Source organism: Ailuropoda melanoleuca, chromosome X (genome assembly GCF_002007445.2).
Source record: "Ailuropoda melanoleuca isolate Jingjing chromosome X, ASM200744v2, whole genome shotgun sequence".
Lineage (NCBI taxonomy): Eukaryota > Metazoa > Chordata > Mammalia > Carnivora > Ursidae > Ailuropoda > Ailuropoda melanoleuca.
This window is the reverse complement of record NC_048238.1, coordinates 112,781,845-112,799,763: the sequence shown is the minus strand read 5'-3', so window position 1 is coordinate 112,799,763 and position 17,919 is coordinate 112,781,845. Positions and strand designations below refer to the sequence as shown.

The 17,919-nt window shown below is 36.8% G+C and overlaps 1 protein-coding gene across 2 annotated transcripts in view; it reads right to left on the bottom strand.

Annotated features, from left to right (window-relative positions):
- The window catches only part of VAMP7 (vesicle associated membrane protein 7), a 65,121-nt gene that overhangs the window by 29,704 nt on the left and 17,498 nt on the right, over positions 1-17,919 (bottom strand). For both annotated transcript variants that reach the window (XM_002930693.4, XM_034649159.1), the window contains exons 4-5: positions 17,093-17,230; positions 14,826-14,916 (exon numbers count right to left, since the gene is read on the bottom strand). In XM_002930693.4, the coding sequence (XP_002930739.1) occupies positions 14,826-14,916; positions 17,093-17,230 (229 nt within the window). The remainder of the gene's footprint in view (positions 1-14,825; positions 14,917-17,092; positions 17,231-17,919) is intronic.

The window sequence follows — 17,919 nt, the reverse complement described above, 5'->3', positions numbered from 1 at the left end:
ATGCGGAAAATGCATTTGACAAAGTACAGCATCCTTTCTTGATTAAAACTCTTCACAGCATAGGGACAGAAGGAACATAACTCAGAATCATAAAAGCCATATATGAAAAGCCCACAGAAAATATCATTCTCAATGGGCAAAACTGAGAGCTTTCCCCCTAAGGTCAGGAACACGACAGGGATGCCCATTCTCACCACTGTTCTTCAACATAGTGCTAAAAGTCCCAGCCTCAGAAATCAGACAACTAAAAGAAATGAAAGGCATCCAAATAGGCAAAGTCAAACTCTCACTCTTCGCAGATGACATGATACTCCATGTGGAAAACCCAAAAGACTCCACCCCAAAATTGCTAGAACTCATAAAGGAATTCAGCAAAGTCGCAGGATACAAAATCAAAGCACAGAAATCAGTTGCATTTCTATACACTAAGGATGAGAGAGAAGAAAGAGAAATTAAGGAGTTCATCCCATTTACAATTCCACCAAAACCATAAGATACCTAGGAATAAACCTAACCAGAGAGGTAAAGGATCTGTACTCTGAAAAGTATAAGACACTCATGAAAGAAACTGAGGAAGACACAAAGAGATGGAAAAACATTCCATGCTCATGGACTGGAAGAATAAATATTGTTGAAATGTCTATGCTTCCCAGAGCAATCTATACACTTAATGCAATCCCTATCAAAATACCATCATCATTTTTTGCAGAGCTGGAACAAATAATACTAAAATTTGTATGGAACCAGAAAAGACCCCAAATAGCCAAAGGAAAGTTGAAAAAGAAAACCAACGCTGGTGGCATCACAATTCCAGACTTAAAGCTCTATTACAAAGCTGTTATCATCAAGACAGTATGATACTGGCACGAAAACAGACACACATATCAATGGAACAGAATAGAGAACCCAGAAATGGCTCCTCAACTCTATGGCCAACTAATTTTCAAAAAGCAGGAAAGAATATCCAATGGAAAAAAAAGAGTCTCTTGAGCAAATGGTGCTGGGAAAACTGGACAGCCACATGCAGAAGAATTTTCTTACACCATACACAAAAATAAACTCAAAATGGTTGAAGACCTAAATGTGAGACAGTCAACCATCAAAATCCTAGAAGAGAACACAGACAGCAACCTCTTTGACCTCAGTCACAGCAACTTCTTGCTAGACACATCTCCAAAGGCAAGGGAAACAAAGACAAAAATGACCTCATCAAGATAAAAAGCTTTTGCACAGCAAAGGAAACAGTTGACAAAACCAAAAGACAACCTACAGAATGGGAGAAGATGTTTGCAAATGTCTTATCAGATAAAGGGTTAGTATTCAGAATCCATAAAGAACTTATCAAACTCAACACCCAAAATACAAATAATCCGGTAAAAAAATGGGCAGAAGACATGAACAGACATTTCTCCAAAGAAGACATACAAATGGCCAACAGACACATGAAAAATGCTCAACATTCACTAAGCATCAGGGAAATACAAATCAAAACCACAATGAGATACCACCTCACACCACTCAGAATGGCTAAAATTAACAAGTCAAGAAACAACAAATGATGGCGAGGATGTGGAGAAAAGGGAACCCCCTCTTACACTGCTGGTGGGAATGCAAGCTGGTATAGCCACCTAGAAAACAGTACAGAGGTTCCTCAAAAAGTTAAAAATAGAACTATCCTATGACCCAACAATTGCACTATTAAGTAATTATTTAAAGGATACAAACATAGTGATCTGAAAGGGTACCTGCACTCCAATGTTTATAGCAGCAATGTTCAATAGCCAAACTATGGAAAGAGCCCAGATGTCCATCGACAGATGAATGGATAAAGATGTGGTACATATATACAATGGAATATTACTCAGCCATCAAAAAAATGAGATCTTGCCATTTGCATCGACATGGATGGAACTAGAGAGTATTATCCTAATCAAAATAAGTCAGAGAAAGACAATTATCATATGATTTCACTCATATGTGGAATTTAAGAAACAAAACAGAGGAGCATGGAGGAAGGGAGGGAAAAATAAAACAAAATGTAATCAGAGAGGGAGACAAACCATAAGAGACTCTTAACTATAGAAAACAAACTGAAGGTTGCTGGAGGGGAGGTGGGTGGGGGGCTGGGGGACAAGGTGATGGGCATTAAGGAAGGCACATGATGTAATGAGCACTGGGTATTATATACAACTGATGAGTCACTAAACTCTACCTCTGAAACTAATAGACTATATGTTACTTAATTGAATTGAAATAAAGTAAGACATCACAAGAGAAAAACAGATCAATATCTCATGAATATAGACATAAAACCTCAATAAATATTAGAACAAATCCATCAGGGGCGCCTGGGTGGCTCAGCCGTTAAGTGTCTGCCTTCGGCTCAGGTCATGATCCCAAGGTCCTGGGATCGAGTCCCATACTGGCCTCCCTGCTCCGCGGGAAGCCTGCTTCTCCCTCTCCCACTCCCCTTGCTTGTGTTCCGTCTCTCACTGTCTCTCTCTGTCAAATAACTAAAATCTTTAAAAAAAAAAAAAGAACAAACCCAGCAATATATTAAAGGGATTTACAACATGATAAAGTGGCATTTATTTCAGAATTGCAAGATTGATTTAATATCCAAAAACCAAATATTACAATATACTGCATTAACAGAATGACGGACAAAAGCCACACAATCATTTTAATACATGCAAAAAAAAAAGCACCTGGCAGAATCTAACACCCTGTATATAGAAAATCATAAGGAACTCACTAAAATGCTATTAGAATTAATAAAAAATGTTCAACAATGTTGCACAACACAAAATCAATATGCAAAAATCACCTGTATTTCTATACGTTAGCAATGAATAATCCAAAAATGAGAGAGAAAATTTCCATTTACCATAGCATCAAAAAATTAAAAAATAAAATACTTGGAAACAAGGCAAGAAGGATGTTGAAAGAGAGATACCATTAAAGGGAAATTATGCTGACACTTGCCAAAAATGATAAGATTTTATTCTTCCTACTGCAGACTACTGCAACAGGGGTCAAGACTATCACAATATAACAGGAAATGGGGTGATGTCAGCATCATGGCAGTGTAAGACATCCCTCCATTTTGTCCCCCCCTTTTAAAAAACTAATTAGGCATCCATCCACAAATAAAAGTCCCTCTGTGGGAGCTGTGGGATCCAGCACCATATGCCAAAGGACCTGAGGGGGTCTCATGCACTTGTGCATTGGTAACAGGCAGACAAACCTAAGTACAGGCTGTGGAACCAATATGATCAGTGTTGGTTCCACAGCCCTATTGGTCACAGTTGGGGAAAACCTGAAGAGTACTGACTGAGGCAGGTACGCATGGATGAGAGAGAATTTGTAGAAGGCTAGCCTTGCCAAGATGAGACTTCAGCATGGCCCTGGAGCATAAACTATAGGTATGAATTTAGATGCATTGGAGAGGGTAAGAGGAACTTTTCTAGCACTGACCATTCCCCAAGGTGACAGAGCATAGGACTGAACTTTTTTTTTTCCTTCCAAAAATCACCACCTTTAATGCGACCCAGCCCCCACAGTCTGGCAGGGTATGACCTTCACTGGCAGCCTGCAGTGATGGCCTTGAGGCTGCCTGCCTGCACCAGAATATTTGGCACAAAGAGCAGTCCCGAGGCCCACTCAATGCTCTCGATGGGCACCAGGAAGCATTCCAGAGGGACCGCCTGGTCCACAGGAGCGCTGGGCATCACATGGGAACGGAGTTCGATTTGCTGGGGGTAATCTCTCCCCCAGGGAAAGAGAGAACAGTGAGTGAGTGCCTGGCTACTCCAGCAATGTGACAAGCTACTGGAGAAACCCATTTCTCTCCAGCAACACCCAGAGTATGGATGTAGGACCTCCAAGACTGGGGGCAGGGAGGAGATCAGGAAAGAGGCCAATAAAAATGTCACAGGACATTAAAAGAACATACTTCCTGGGGTGCCTGGGCGGCACAGCAGTTAAGCTTCTGCCTTCAGTTCAGGGCATGATCCCGGCGTTGTGGGATCTAGCCCCGCATCAGGCTCCTCTGCTATGAGCCTGCTTCTTCCTCTCCCACTCCCCCTGCTTGTGTTCCCTCTTTCCTCTTTCACTGGCTGTCTCTATCTCTGTCAAATAAATAAATAAAATCTTAAAAAAAAAAAAACATACTTCCTGATAGCTGTGCTTAGGACTTAAGCAGGAAGTCCACCCACAAGCCTCTGGGGGACCCTCACCCAATGATTCCCTCACCAGTCCCACAGTCACCTCCTCCCACTCTGCAGCCAGCTCCTTATGCATGCTCCCAAGTGCAGTGGCAAGAGTGAGCTCCAGTTAAAAGCAGTGCTCTCAGAGTATCAGATCAGGGTCTGTGGGCAAGGAAGAACCCATAAACTTGAGCAGTAGTGCCCTCTTCTGGAAAACAAAAAAGAGGTTTCCAGCAGCCATCATGGTGAGTTGTAAGACCAGAGAAGACATAAATGTTAAGAATTCTGCCCCAAGACTAAGTAAGAAGCATGGAGCAGGAATGTCCAGACAAGGTTGGAGAAAATCCCAGATAGCAGGACCACAAATGCTATTTCCTACCTGAGGGTAACTAGTAAAAATTTTAGGAGATGTCTACTACACTTCAAAAGTGGAAGCAGCAAAACAGAAGTTTGAGGAACATAATCAAGGGAATATGTCAACACTGTAAGGTAACAATCACTCTCCAATAACTGAAATCAAAGTATGACATTTTAAAAAGATTTTTATTTATTTATTTGACAGAGACAGCCAGCGAGAGAGGGAACACAAGCAGGGGGAGTGGGAGAGGAAGAAGCAGGCTCCCAGTGGAGAAGCCTGATGTGGGGCTCGATCCCAGAACGCTGGGATCACGCCCTGAGCCGAAGGCAGACACTTAACGACTGCGCCACCCAGGCGCCCCCAAAGTATGACATTTTGCAGGCTAATAAGGAATTCAAAATATCTGTTTGGAAAAACTCATCAAGCTGCCAAAAAAAAAAAACCCCACAGAGAAACAATCAACAAAATCAGGAAAGCACTACACGAACGAAATCTGAAATTTAACAGAGAGATAGAAATCATAACCACGAATCAAACAAATTCTGGAGCTGAAGAATGAATGAGATGAAGAATTCAATAGAAAACATCTACCTCAAAGTAATCCGAATGGAAGACATAATAAGTGAGCTACAGGATAGGGATTCTGAAACAACCTAGAGGACTCCATCAAACGTACAAATATTAGAATACCTGGGGTTCCAGAAGGAGATAAGAGAGGGAACAAGACAGAAAGCTTATTTAAAGAAATAATAGCAGAAAACTTCCCAAACCGGGAGAGAGACTAGAGAGACTTGGACATCTAAGTTCATAAAGCTAAGAGATCACCCTATTATCTCAATGCAAAAAGACCTTCTTAAGATACATTATAATAAAACTCTCAAAAATCAAAGATAAAGACAGACTCTTAAAAGCAGCAAGAGGAAAAACACGACTGTAACCTACAAAGAAATTCCTATTAAGCTATGAGTGGATTTTGCAGCAGAGACCCTAAAGGCCAGAAATGAATGTGGAATAACATCCTAAGTGTTGAAAGAAATAATTGCCAGCCAAGAATAGTCTATATGACAAAGTTATCCTTCAAATATGAAGGAGAAATAAAGATATTCTCAGAAAAATAAAAGCTAAAGGAGTTCATTACCACTAGACTTGCCATGAAGAAATGCTAAAAGGAAAAGACACTAATTAGGGACATGAAAACATAGAAAAGTATAAAATACACTGGTATAGGTTAAATATACAGATTTATTTATTTGTTTTTGAAGATTTTATTTATTTGAGAGAGAGAGAAAGAGAGAGAGAGAGAGCATGAGAGGGGGGAGGGTCAGAGGGAGAAACAGACTCCCTGCTGAGCAGGGAGCCTGATGTGGGACTCAATCCCAGGACTCCAGGATCATGACCTGACCCAAAGGCAGTCGCTTAACCAACTAAGCCACCCAGGCGCCCTAAATATACAGATTTAGAAAACTAATTCTGTAATAGGATGGTGTGTTAAACACTTAAATATAGTATAAAAGTTAAAGAAAAGAGTATTAGAAATATTTATAGCTACTATAAATTTTTAACAAAAACACAATAGAAAAAGGTAAATTGTGACACCAAGAGTATAAAAGGGGAGTAAATAGGTGGAGTTTTTGTATGAAAAGTTGCTATCACCTTAAAATTGACTATTTTATCTATAAGATGGTTTATGTAAGCCCCATGGTTAACTGCAAAGCAAAAACCTAGAGTAGATTCACAAAAGAAACAGAAACAGGAAATGCAATACACAATCCCAAAACATCACCAATTTTAAAAGGCAGGCAGACATTTGAGACAATATAGATAGACCTAAAGGGTATTATGCTAAGTGAAGTAAGTCAGATAGAGAAAGACAAATACCATATGATTTCACTTATATGTGGAATCTAAGAAACAAAACAAAAACAGAAACAGATGCATAAAAAATGAGAACTGGTGGTTGCCGGGGGTGGGGGTCAGGGAATAGGTGAAATAGGTGAAATGGATTAAGAGGGGCAAACTTCAGTTATAAATAAGTAACAGGGATGAAAAGTACAACATAGGGAATATAGTTAATAATATCATAATAACTTTCTATGGTGAGAGATGGTAACTACACTTATTGTGGTGAGCATTTCCTAATGTATGTAATTGTCAAATCACTATATTGTACACCTGAAACTAATATGATATGGCATGTAAACTATATCTCAATTAAAAATTACATGTATTTTCTGGGATACACAGACACACACATATATACATATATATATATTTATTCTGGGGGAAATAATAAATAAATAAAAGGAAAAAAATAAAAAGGTAGGCAGAAATGGAAGGAAAAAGGAACAATGAAATTACAAAACATCCAGAAAGCAATGAAGAAGATGGAATTAGTAAGTCTCTATATTTCAAAAATTACTCTAACTGTAATAAGTTCACCAATCAAAAGGCACAGAGTGGCTGGATGGATAAAAAAAAAAAAGACCCAAAATATACTGCTTACATGAGACTCACTGCAGATTTAAGTACACACATAGGCTTAAGGTGAAGGAATGGAAAAAGATACTTCATACAGGTGGAAACCAAAAGGAAGTGGGGATAGCTATACTTAGAAAAAATAAGACGGTACACCAAAAATGGGAAAAAAAAAGATAAACATAGCCATTATATAATAATAAAGTGGTCAATTCATTAAGAAAGTATAACAATTTTAAATAGATATGCACACAGGGATTAAATGTCCAACTCCTGATTTCACCTCAGTTCATGATCTCAGGGTCGTGGGACTGAGCCCCACACTGGGCTCCGTGCTCAGCAGGGAGTCGGCTTGGGATTCTCTCTCTCCCTCTCCTTCTGCCCCTCCCCCCACTCATATACTCTCTTTCTCTCTAAAATAAAAATAAATCTTTAAAAAATATATAAAAATAAAAATAATATAAATAAATATATATGCACACAATATCAGAGCACCTAAGTATCTTAATACTAGCAGATCTGAAGGAAGAAACAGATAATAATACAATGATTGTAGGTGGCTTCAATGCACCCCTTTTCAGCAATGGCTAGACAATCCAGACACAAAATCAACAAGGAAACATGACTTAAACCATACAAGTGGTCGTAACAGGCATACACAAAACATTCCATCCAACAGCAGCAGAATACACATTCTTCTCAAGTGCACAGGAACATTCTCCAGGATACATCATATGATAGGACACAAAACAAGTCTTAACAAATTTAGGAAGACTGAAATCATACCAAGTATCTTTTCCAACCACAGTAGTATGATACTAGAAATCAACAAGAAGAAAGCTGGAAAAACTATAAATATGTGGAAACTAAACAACACACTCCTGAACCAACAGGCTGAAGGAAAAAAATCAAAAGGAAAATCAAAAAATAACCAAAAACAAATGAAAATAGAAACACAACAAAACACATAGGATGCTACCAAAGCAGTTCTACAAGACGTTGTAGTGATAAAGGCGTATGTTAAGAAAAAAAAGACCTCAAAGAAACAGCCTACCTTTAACCTTCAAGGAATTAGAAACAGAAGAACAAACTAAGCCCAAAGTTAGTGGAAGGAGAGAAATAAAGACCACAGTGGAAATTAATGAAATAGAATCCAGAAAAATAGAAAAGATCAACAAAACTAATGGCTGTTTCTTTTTGAAACGATAAAATTGACAAACCTCTAGCTAGACTAAGGGAAAAAAGATTCAAATAAAATCAGAAATGAAAGAGGAGACATTACAAATGATACTACAGAAATACATAGGATCATAAGAGACTCTTACGAATAAATATATGACAACAAACTGGATAAAGAAGAAATGGATATAGTCCTAGAAACATACAACCTACCAAGACAGAATCAGGAAGAAATAGAAATCCTGAACATTCTAATAATGAGTAAAGAGACTGAATCTGTAACCAAAAACCTCCTAACAAAGAAAAACCCAAAATTGGATGGCTTCATTGCTGAATTCTACCAAAAATTTAAAGCAAAATTAATGCCAAACCTTCCCAAACTCTTCCCCAAAAAACCAAGGAGGAGGAAATACTTCCAAACTCATTTTATAAGGCCAGCATTACCCTGATACCAAATCCAGATAAGGACACAAGAAAACTATAGACCAATATCCCTGATGAACACAGATGCAAAAATTCTCAAAAAAATATCAGCAAATTGAATTCAACACCACATAAAAATGATCATATACCACGACCAAGTGGGATTTATCCCTGGCATATAAGAATGGTTCAGCACACAACTCAATACATGTGATACACCACATTAATAAAAATGAAAGATAAAAACTTATAATCAAATCAATAGATGCAGAAAAAACATTTTACAAAACGTAACATCATTTCATAATAAAAACCTTCAACTACTTGAGTATATAAGGACATATTTCAACATAATAAATGTCATATATGACAACCCCAAAGGCAACATAATACTCAATGGTGAAATATTAAAAGCTTTTCCTCTAAGATCAGGAACAAGACAAAGGTGCCCACTCTTACCACTGTTATTCATATAGCACTGGAAGTCCTATGTAGAGCAATCAGGCAAGAAAATTAAACAAAAGCCATCAAAATAGAAAAGGAAGAAGTAAAACCGGCATCATTTGCAGATGATATAATATATACAGAAAATCCTAGACTCAATGAAAAAATTGTTGAACTAATCAACAAATGCAACAAAGTTGTAGGATATAAAATTAACATACAGAAATCAGTTTTATTTAATACCCAAAAAAGTAATAATGAAAACTATCCCAATCACAATACCATCAAAAATAATAAAATACTTATGAATAAATTTAATCAAAGAGGTGAAAGATCTCTGCAATGAAGACTACAAGACATTGATGAAAGAAATTAAAGACACAACAAATGTAAATATATCCCATGTTCATGGATCAGAACTAATATTGTTAAAATAGCCATACTACCCAAAGCCATCTACAGATTCAATGTAACATCTTTCAAAATTCCAATGGCATTTTTCACAGAAATAGAAAAAAACAATCCCAAAATTTCTATGGAACCATACAAGACCCAAACAGATAAAGCAATTGTGAGAAAAAACAAAGCCAGAGGCATCACAGTTCCTGATTTCAAACTACACTATAAAGCTATAGTAATTAGAACAGCATGGTACTGGCATAAACCTACTCACATGAACCAGTGGAACAGAACAGAGATCCCAGAAACAAACTCTCACATACAGAGTTGACTAAGATTTTACAAGGGAGTCAGGAACACTCACTAGGGAAAAGATAGTCTCTTCAACAAATAGTGCTGGGAAAACTGGATAACCACATGCAGAAAACTGAAATTGGATCCCTTACAACACCTCCCAAAAAATAACTTGAAATGGATTAAAGACTTAAATTCAAAGACTAAAACCATTAAATTCCTAGACTAAAACATAGGGAAGAAGGCTTTTGACACTGGTCTTTAAGCGGCACTCAACAAGTGGAACTACATAAAACTAAAAAGCTTCTGCCGAGCAAAATAATCAACAAAATGAAAAGGAAACCTACAGAATGGAAGAAAATATTTACAAACCATATACTGCATAAGGGGCTATGGTTAATACCTAAAATAAATAAGGAATCCATACAACTCAGTTAACAACAACAACAAAAAAAAAACACTACTAAAAATGGGCAGAGGAACTGAATAGATGCTTTTCCAAAGAAAACGTCTAGATGGCCAACAGACACATGAAAAGATGCTTAACATCACTAATCATCAGGGACAGGCAAATCAAAACCACAGTAAGATACTGTGGATATCACACCTGTTTGAATAGCTATCATTAAGAAGACAAGAAATCACCAAGTGTTGGTGACAGTGTGGAGAGAAGGAAACCCTTACACACTGTTGGTGGGATTATAAATTGGTTCAGCCACTATGGAAAACAGTATGAAGGTTTCTCAAAAAATTAAAAATATGGGGCGCCTGGATGGCTCAGTCGGTTAAGCAGCAGCTTTCAGCTTGGGTCCCAGGATCAAGCCCCACATCGTGTTCCCTGCTCAGTGGGGAGTCTGCTTCTCCCTCTCCCTCTGCTGCTCCCTCTGCTTGTGCTCTCTCTCTGTCAAATAAATAAAATCTTAAAAAAAATTAAAAATACAACTACAGTATGATCTAGCAATTCTACTTCTGGGTATATACACAAAGGAAATGAAAACAGGATAGTGAAAAGATATCTGCACTCCCATGCTTAATGCAGCATTATTCACAACAGCCAAGATAATGAAAACAACCTAAGTGTCCATCAATGGACAAATGGATAAAGAAGATGAAGTATATATACATGCAACAGAATATTACTGAGCCACAAAAAAAGAATGAAATCCTACCATTTGTGACAACATGGATGGATCCTGAGGGCACTATGCTTAGTGATATAAGCCAGAGAAAGACATATATATTTCTTATATGTAATACAAGAATCTAAAAATGCCAGATTCGTAGGAACAAAGAATAGAATGGTGGTTACCAGGTGCTGGTGGTTACCTGGTGCTGGGAGATGGACAAAGTGGGGAGGTGTTGTTAAAGGGTACAAACTTGCAACTAGAAGATGAATAAATTCTGGAGATCCAGTGTACAGCACACTGAGTATAGTAAAAAATACTGTATTATATACTTCAATATTGCTAAGAGACTAGATCTTAAATGGTCTCACTGCAAAAAAGAAATCACAATTTATATGATGTGATAGTGGTGTTAGCTAACACCACCAGCTAAAAGCTAAAAGCTACTGGTGTTAGCTAAAGCTAAAGTGGCAATCATATTGCAATATATAAATGTATCAACATGTTGTAAATAAAAAAACAAGGACAAGTGGAGATTTACTAGCCAACAAGCAGAGTGAAGGGGTAGTCAGTGGATGAAAAATAACTGAGGAAAAATCAAGGGTAAAATTCTAGCCATCTTTTTATTTACCTTAGGCCTAAACTAGCCTAAAATAATCTTCTTAAAGGCAAGTGAAGGATTTATACATCAAAGGCAGAGGATGAGGAACCTGATCAGCTATCAAAGGTGATCAGATATCAAGGGTAGGGGATTAATTTAAGACTGGCTCAGGCAGACCTGGGACACAGCCCCAGAATCAGGCCTAGTCAGATAGAGGGCTCAGAGGAGATGGTCCAACATTTGGTCAAGCAGAGTCTTCGCCATGTAAGATCTGTATGCCAAAAGCTACAAAACATCATTGACAAAATTAAAGAAGACCTAAATAAATGAAAAGACAACTCATGTTCATGAATCAGAAGTTTAATATTGTTGAACTTGGCAATATTTCGCAAACTGGTTGCACAACTCTGTGAATATATTAAAAACCACTCGACAGTATACTTTAAATGGGTGAATTGTATGGTATATGATTTTTATCTCAATAAAACTGCTAAAAAATCAAGGTGTTAAAAATTAAAGGGAGATTATTAGAAATGCTTTTGCTATATTTTAATTTGATATCTCAGTAATTCTAAAAATAAGTCATTTAAAATAAGTTGACTTAAAAGTTTCACATTCTGGGAACTTTGTGCATTCTCAATAAACAAAATTGTAGCAGTTGGCTGATTCACTTTCAGGTGAAATAAATACATTTGGTAACCAAAAACAGAAAAGAAATATTAGTAGTTTATTCAATAGGATCTCTAGTCTGCATCTAGACATACAATTAAAACTAAAATCAATGAGAGGAAATTACTTCAAATAGCTAAGAGACAAACATATCAAGAACTGCGTGTTTCTCCCTTTCATGCTCAACATCACTGATTATTATGGAAATACAAATCAAAACTATAATAAGATATTTCCTCACATCTGTCAGAATGGCTAAAATCAACAATATAGGAAACAACAAGTATTGGTGAGGATGCAGAGAAAGGGGAACCCTCTTGCACTGCTGGTGGTAATACAAACTGGTGCAGCCACTCTGGAAAACACCAAGGAGGGTCCTCAAAAAGTTAAACATAGAACTACCCTATGACCCAGCAATTGTACTACCAGGTATTTACCCAAGGAATACAAAAATACAGATTCGAAGGGATACATGCTATAAACCCCAATGTTTATAGCAGCATTATCTACTATAGCCAAATTACGGAAAAAGCCCAAATGTCCATCAACTGATGAATGGATAAAGAAGAGGTGGTTGTGTGTGCGTGTGTCACACACACACACTGGAATATTACTCAGCTTCAAAAAAAATGAAATCTTGCCATTTGCAATGATGTGGATACAGCTAGAGATTATAATGCTAAGCAAAATAAGTCAGAGAAGGGCAAATTCCATATGATTTCACTCGTATGTGGAATTTAAGAAACAAAACAAATAAGCAAATAGAAAAAAAAGAAACAGAGACAAACCAAGAAGCAGACTCTTAACTGTAGAGAACACAGTGATGGTTACCAGAGGGGGGGGAGAATGAGTTACATAGGTAATGGGGATTAGGGAGGACATTTGTGGTGAGCACTGGGTGCAGTATGGAACTGCTGAATCACTATATTGTACATCTGAACCTATTATTACACTGTACGTTAGCTAACTGTAATGAAAATAAAAATTTAAAAAAGTGTTTCTCCATTTTGATTATTAATCTCATTCCTGGGACTTAATCTCAAGAAAAATAAGAAAAATAGGCACAAAACCATTTATAGCAGTACTGTTATTGCAACACTAACCTCTAAATCAGTGCTACCTAAGAGTGTTTGCTATTGCTCAACTAAGTCCCTAAGCACACAGTTCAGTCCAACTGACATATTCATTAACAAGATGTTCTCAATGAAGGAAGCACAGCACTGACTTACATGCTGGCTTCATCTGGTTGTAAAACAGTACTCGGAGTAACATTGCTCTAAAGAACCAAAGTGTTCCAAATAAGGACATGATTCTAACCTATAATATAATCCAATGAAACACTACAGGACCGTAAAGTAGATTAATGATAGCTAACAATAATTCAGCTCTTACTATGTGCTAGGCACTGTACAAGATGCTTTACATACATTATATCCTTTATCCTGGTAATCTTAGGTTCTACCACCGCCTTTTCGCAGATTAGGAAACAAAGCTCAGAGAAGTTAGAGGACTGACCAAGGGCTAACAGCAGGTTGGAAGTGAAATCAGGACCCAAACTCAGGCACATATGACTCCAAATTTTGGTCACCATATTATATTGCCTCAACAAAACTAAATATAAATTATTATTATAATATGTATATATATGGATAAAAACCTTAAAAGAAAAAAATGGAAATAAATCTTTAGGATGCTGCGATCAAGAGTATTTTTTTCTAAAATGTCTTTACAGCTTGTACATGTGCTAATAATAAATGTACAAGTGATTCAAATAGTAAATCCAAGATTATAAGTAAATTGACATTTATGAAATCTGACAATGTCTCAATTAAATATCTTATAAAACAATATAATTTTCATTCAATTTTATACAAGTTATTGCCTGAGATATTACCCTTAGAAAGAGTGGTTCTCAAACTTGAATACACATTCGAATCCTCTAGAGGGCTTGTGAGAACATAGATTGCTGGGTCCTACTTGCAGTTTCTGATTCAATAGCCCTGGGGTGGGTCCTGAAAACTTGCATTTCTAACAGGTTCCCGAGGGATGCTGATGCTGCTGGCCCAGGGACTACATTTTGAGAACCAGTGCTTTTAAAAATGAGCATCATCCTAAATCTAAATACAATTGCATAACAAATTAAAAAATAAACTTGATGCATTTCTTTGGATTATTTTAATGTGCTAAATAGCTTGACAAAACATAGGCTGACAGAATTTATATCATAGTTCATTCTTTGAAGAATACAACAGTTTTTTTTTTATCAATTCTTTCTCTCAATCAAGCGCTACAAACTTTCTGAGGAGGTCAAAAAGTTATACTTTAAGTATCTACTGATAACATCAGCTATCTGGGTATCTCCAGCCAAAACTGACTAATTTATTCTTAATTGCTGAACTGTTGCAAGGGTCTCAGAAATTATTCTTGCTAAGCCAACTAACAAATTAGAATGAAGAACGGTCATAAGAAAAAAACATTCATACAGGAGACAGTATCATAGGTAGGCAATATTCATATCTTAGCTGATAATTAGTTTCCAAAAGTAAGATTCAGGAAGTACTATTTCAGCCTTTCTAAAATAATCTGACTCCAATCAAGTAATCTATTACTATTTTTGCCCATATGCATGTGGACTATGCCATGAAACATACCTATGTTTCTGACCATGATTCCTTTCAGTTCATCCACTTGGGCTTGAGTCTCCACCACTTTGTCTATGCCCTTATTCTCAGAGTGATGCTTCTATAAGAAAACAAGATTTAACTTACCCAGACATTATTTACAATAGGAAAACAAAAAGAAGAGGAATGACATTGAGGAATGTTATTAAATTATGTCTGTATTGATATAAAAGATACATGCCATTTCATTTAAAAATTGTTATCAGGCCTAGGGAAAAATATAGGCAGCATAAAAAAATGTTAACACATAAGTGTTATAGTATAAAAATATCAACTTATTTTAAATAAAGGTAAACGTATTAGAATATATCAATATATATACCTGAGACTCTTGGGGCAGAAGTACAGGATTATATAATCTGTGCTCAGACAAGAAAGGAGAAAAGACCGTAGTTGGGGCAGGGAGAATAGGACAAGGAAAAGGACACTAATTTGTTCCCCACTTCTTGGGTATGATGAGAAGCTGGCCCACCTTCTGAGCATCTATTTTTCTATCTTTGGGATCAGAGTATGCATCCTATTTTCATTGACTCCTTACAGGATCTAGAGATCTAAGACATTGATAACAGTATAAATTTTGAAATTATTATCCATAGCTATCCATGAAGTCCTTAATATACAATATTCCAGTCACTTCAAAGAGAGGACATTATTTAATCTACCCAAAAACTCCATGATGAAGATGCTCTTATTATTATCTCCATCTGTAGATGACAATCCTGGCACAGATTTGTTCAGAGGGTCACACATAGATACGGAGCCAATGACAAACTGGTTAAGTTGAAAGTTTTGCTGCCAGGTCACCCTTTACCTTCGACTATACACTGGTATATTTTTGGTTGGTGATGTTTTACACAGTTTCACATATATGAATGTTTTCTAGTGGGAAGTATGAAACAAATGAACTGACTGAATAAAGATTTGTAACTATTTAAAGGACCTTCATCCCCAGAAGAATGCATATTTAAAAGTGTAACACTCAAAAAGTATTAAAAAGAACACTTAAAGAAGTGAAAAGTAAAGCATTCAATTAAAATAATTCTTTTTTTTTCCTCATTCACAACACAATCATAGATAGAACATATGTCTTTGCACTCAAATAGTTTCATGGCTAAAAGGGAAGCATTTTTAAAGGTCTCAATATCATTAGTCATCAGGGAAATGCAAATTAAAACCACAATGAGATATCACTACACACCCACTAGGATGACTAAAATTAAAAAGACAGACCACATAACAAGCATTGGCAAGAATGCAGAAACACTAGAACTGCTGGTGGGAATATAAATGGTACAACCACTTTGGAAAAAAGTTTGATAGTTTATTACAAACTGTGGTATATGCATACAACACTACTCAGCAAAAAAGGGAACTACTGTTTACACAACATGAATGAGTATCAAAAGCCTTACACAGAGCATGCAGGACACAAAAGAGTATGTAATGCATAATTCCATTTATAGGAAATTCTAGAAAAGACAAAAAATCAGGGGCAGAAAATAGAGCAGAGGTTGCCTGGGGCAGAGTGTTGGGGAGGGGATTGACTGCAAAGGGACATCAGGAACTTTTAGGTTCATGGAGATGGATTTTGAAAAGGGTGGTATTTCACAGGTATATACATATGCAAAACTTCAGTGAGCTGACAGTTTGGTATTCATACAGATAAAGAGACTTTCAAATGACTAAATTAAGCTGTTCAAAAATTATAGTTGCCTTGGGGTGCCTGGGTGGCTCAGTCATTAGGCATCTGACTCTTGATTTCTAGCTTAGGTCATGAACTCAGGTCATGAGATTGAGCCCTGCACTGGGCTCCGTGCTGAGTATGGAGCCTGCTTGAGAGTCTCTCTCTGCCCCTCCCCCTACTCCCCCTTTTCTTCCCCTGCCATGTGTGCTCTCTCTCACTCAAAAAAAAAATTTACAGTTGCCTCATGGGAGAGTAGAAGGTTAATGTTCTAGTTAAGAGGCCATCTGGCAATAAAGAGAGGATTTATGCATTAGATGGGTAGTTCATGTAGATGATCTTTAATGTCTTTCCCCACTCCTAGATACTTTGAACACTATATAGAGAGTATCACTGATTATTTAAAATTTTTCTATCTGGGAAGTTTTATTATGTTGCCGTTTAATAGCACAATCAGAAAAAATATATTTGCAGGTCAGGGTCCCCTATACTCAGAGTGCCTGAAAGTAATAAAGAAGATATGAATCAAAACACCATATCCTGAAAAAGATCTTACCAACTGTGCAGCCAAGACACTTGAGAACTCGCTATTCATGGCATATGGGAGTGCTGTTTGTGCTCTTGAACCATATGTAGTCTGGAACCTCTTCTTTATCTCATTCAGAAAATTAAATGCTCGAGAACGTTCAAAATCCTGAAAAGAGACCAACACAGAGTTCACATCAGAAAGTAAACAAAGATGGCATGATTAACAACAACCATAAGAACAGCTAACATTTACTGAGCAATGATTCCATGAAGAGGGATTAGCACTGACTTCATTTTACAATAATGGAACAAAGGCTCTTAAAAGGTAACTTGCCAAAGGTTAAACAACTAATAAAAGAGCGAACTGAGAGTTCAATCCAAACATATTTATTTGACTACTGCCAACTAAAGATAACAGTATCTAGGTTAGTTTCTTGAGAGTAAGAATTGGGTTTTATTTCCTCCATATCTTTCCCAGGCTCTATTAGAAGGCCCAGCACAAGAAGATGCTTAATAAATCTATAATAATAGTACAGTCTTTCACACACAAAGATAACACTACTGATATATACCTTGAATTGAGGGTTTTTTTTTTTTTTTAACATTGATGCTATACTTGAAAAGATCAAGTGGTGTACTCTTGTCTGGTCCCAGTCAAGAAACAGAAAACTCAACTCTGATGAACCCAAATTTAGTGATATTTCTCATCTATTTCAAGCCTTTTCACATCAGTCTTTTCAGATAAAGCTGGATTTTTAAAATAATTTTAGAAAACACTGTGAAACTCAGGATAAAAATCATTGTTGATGATCACTATGGTTGACACTCATCTCCATTTCACCCAAGATTAGTCTA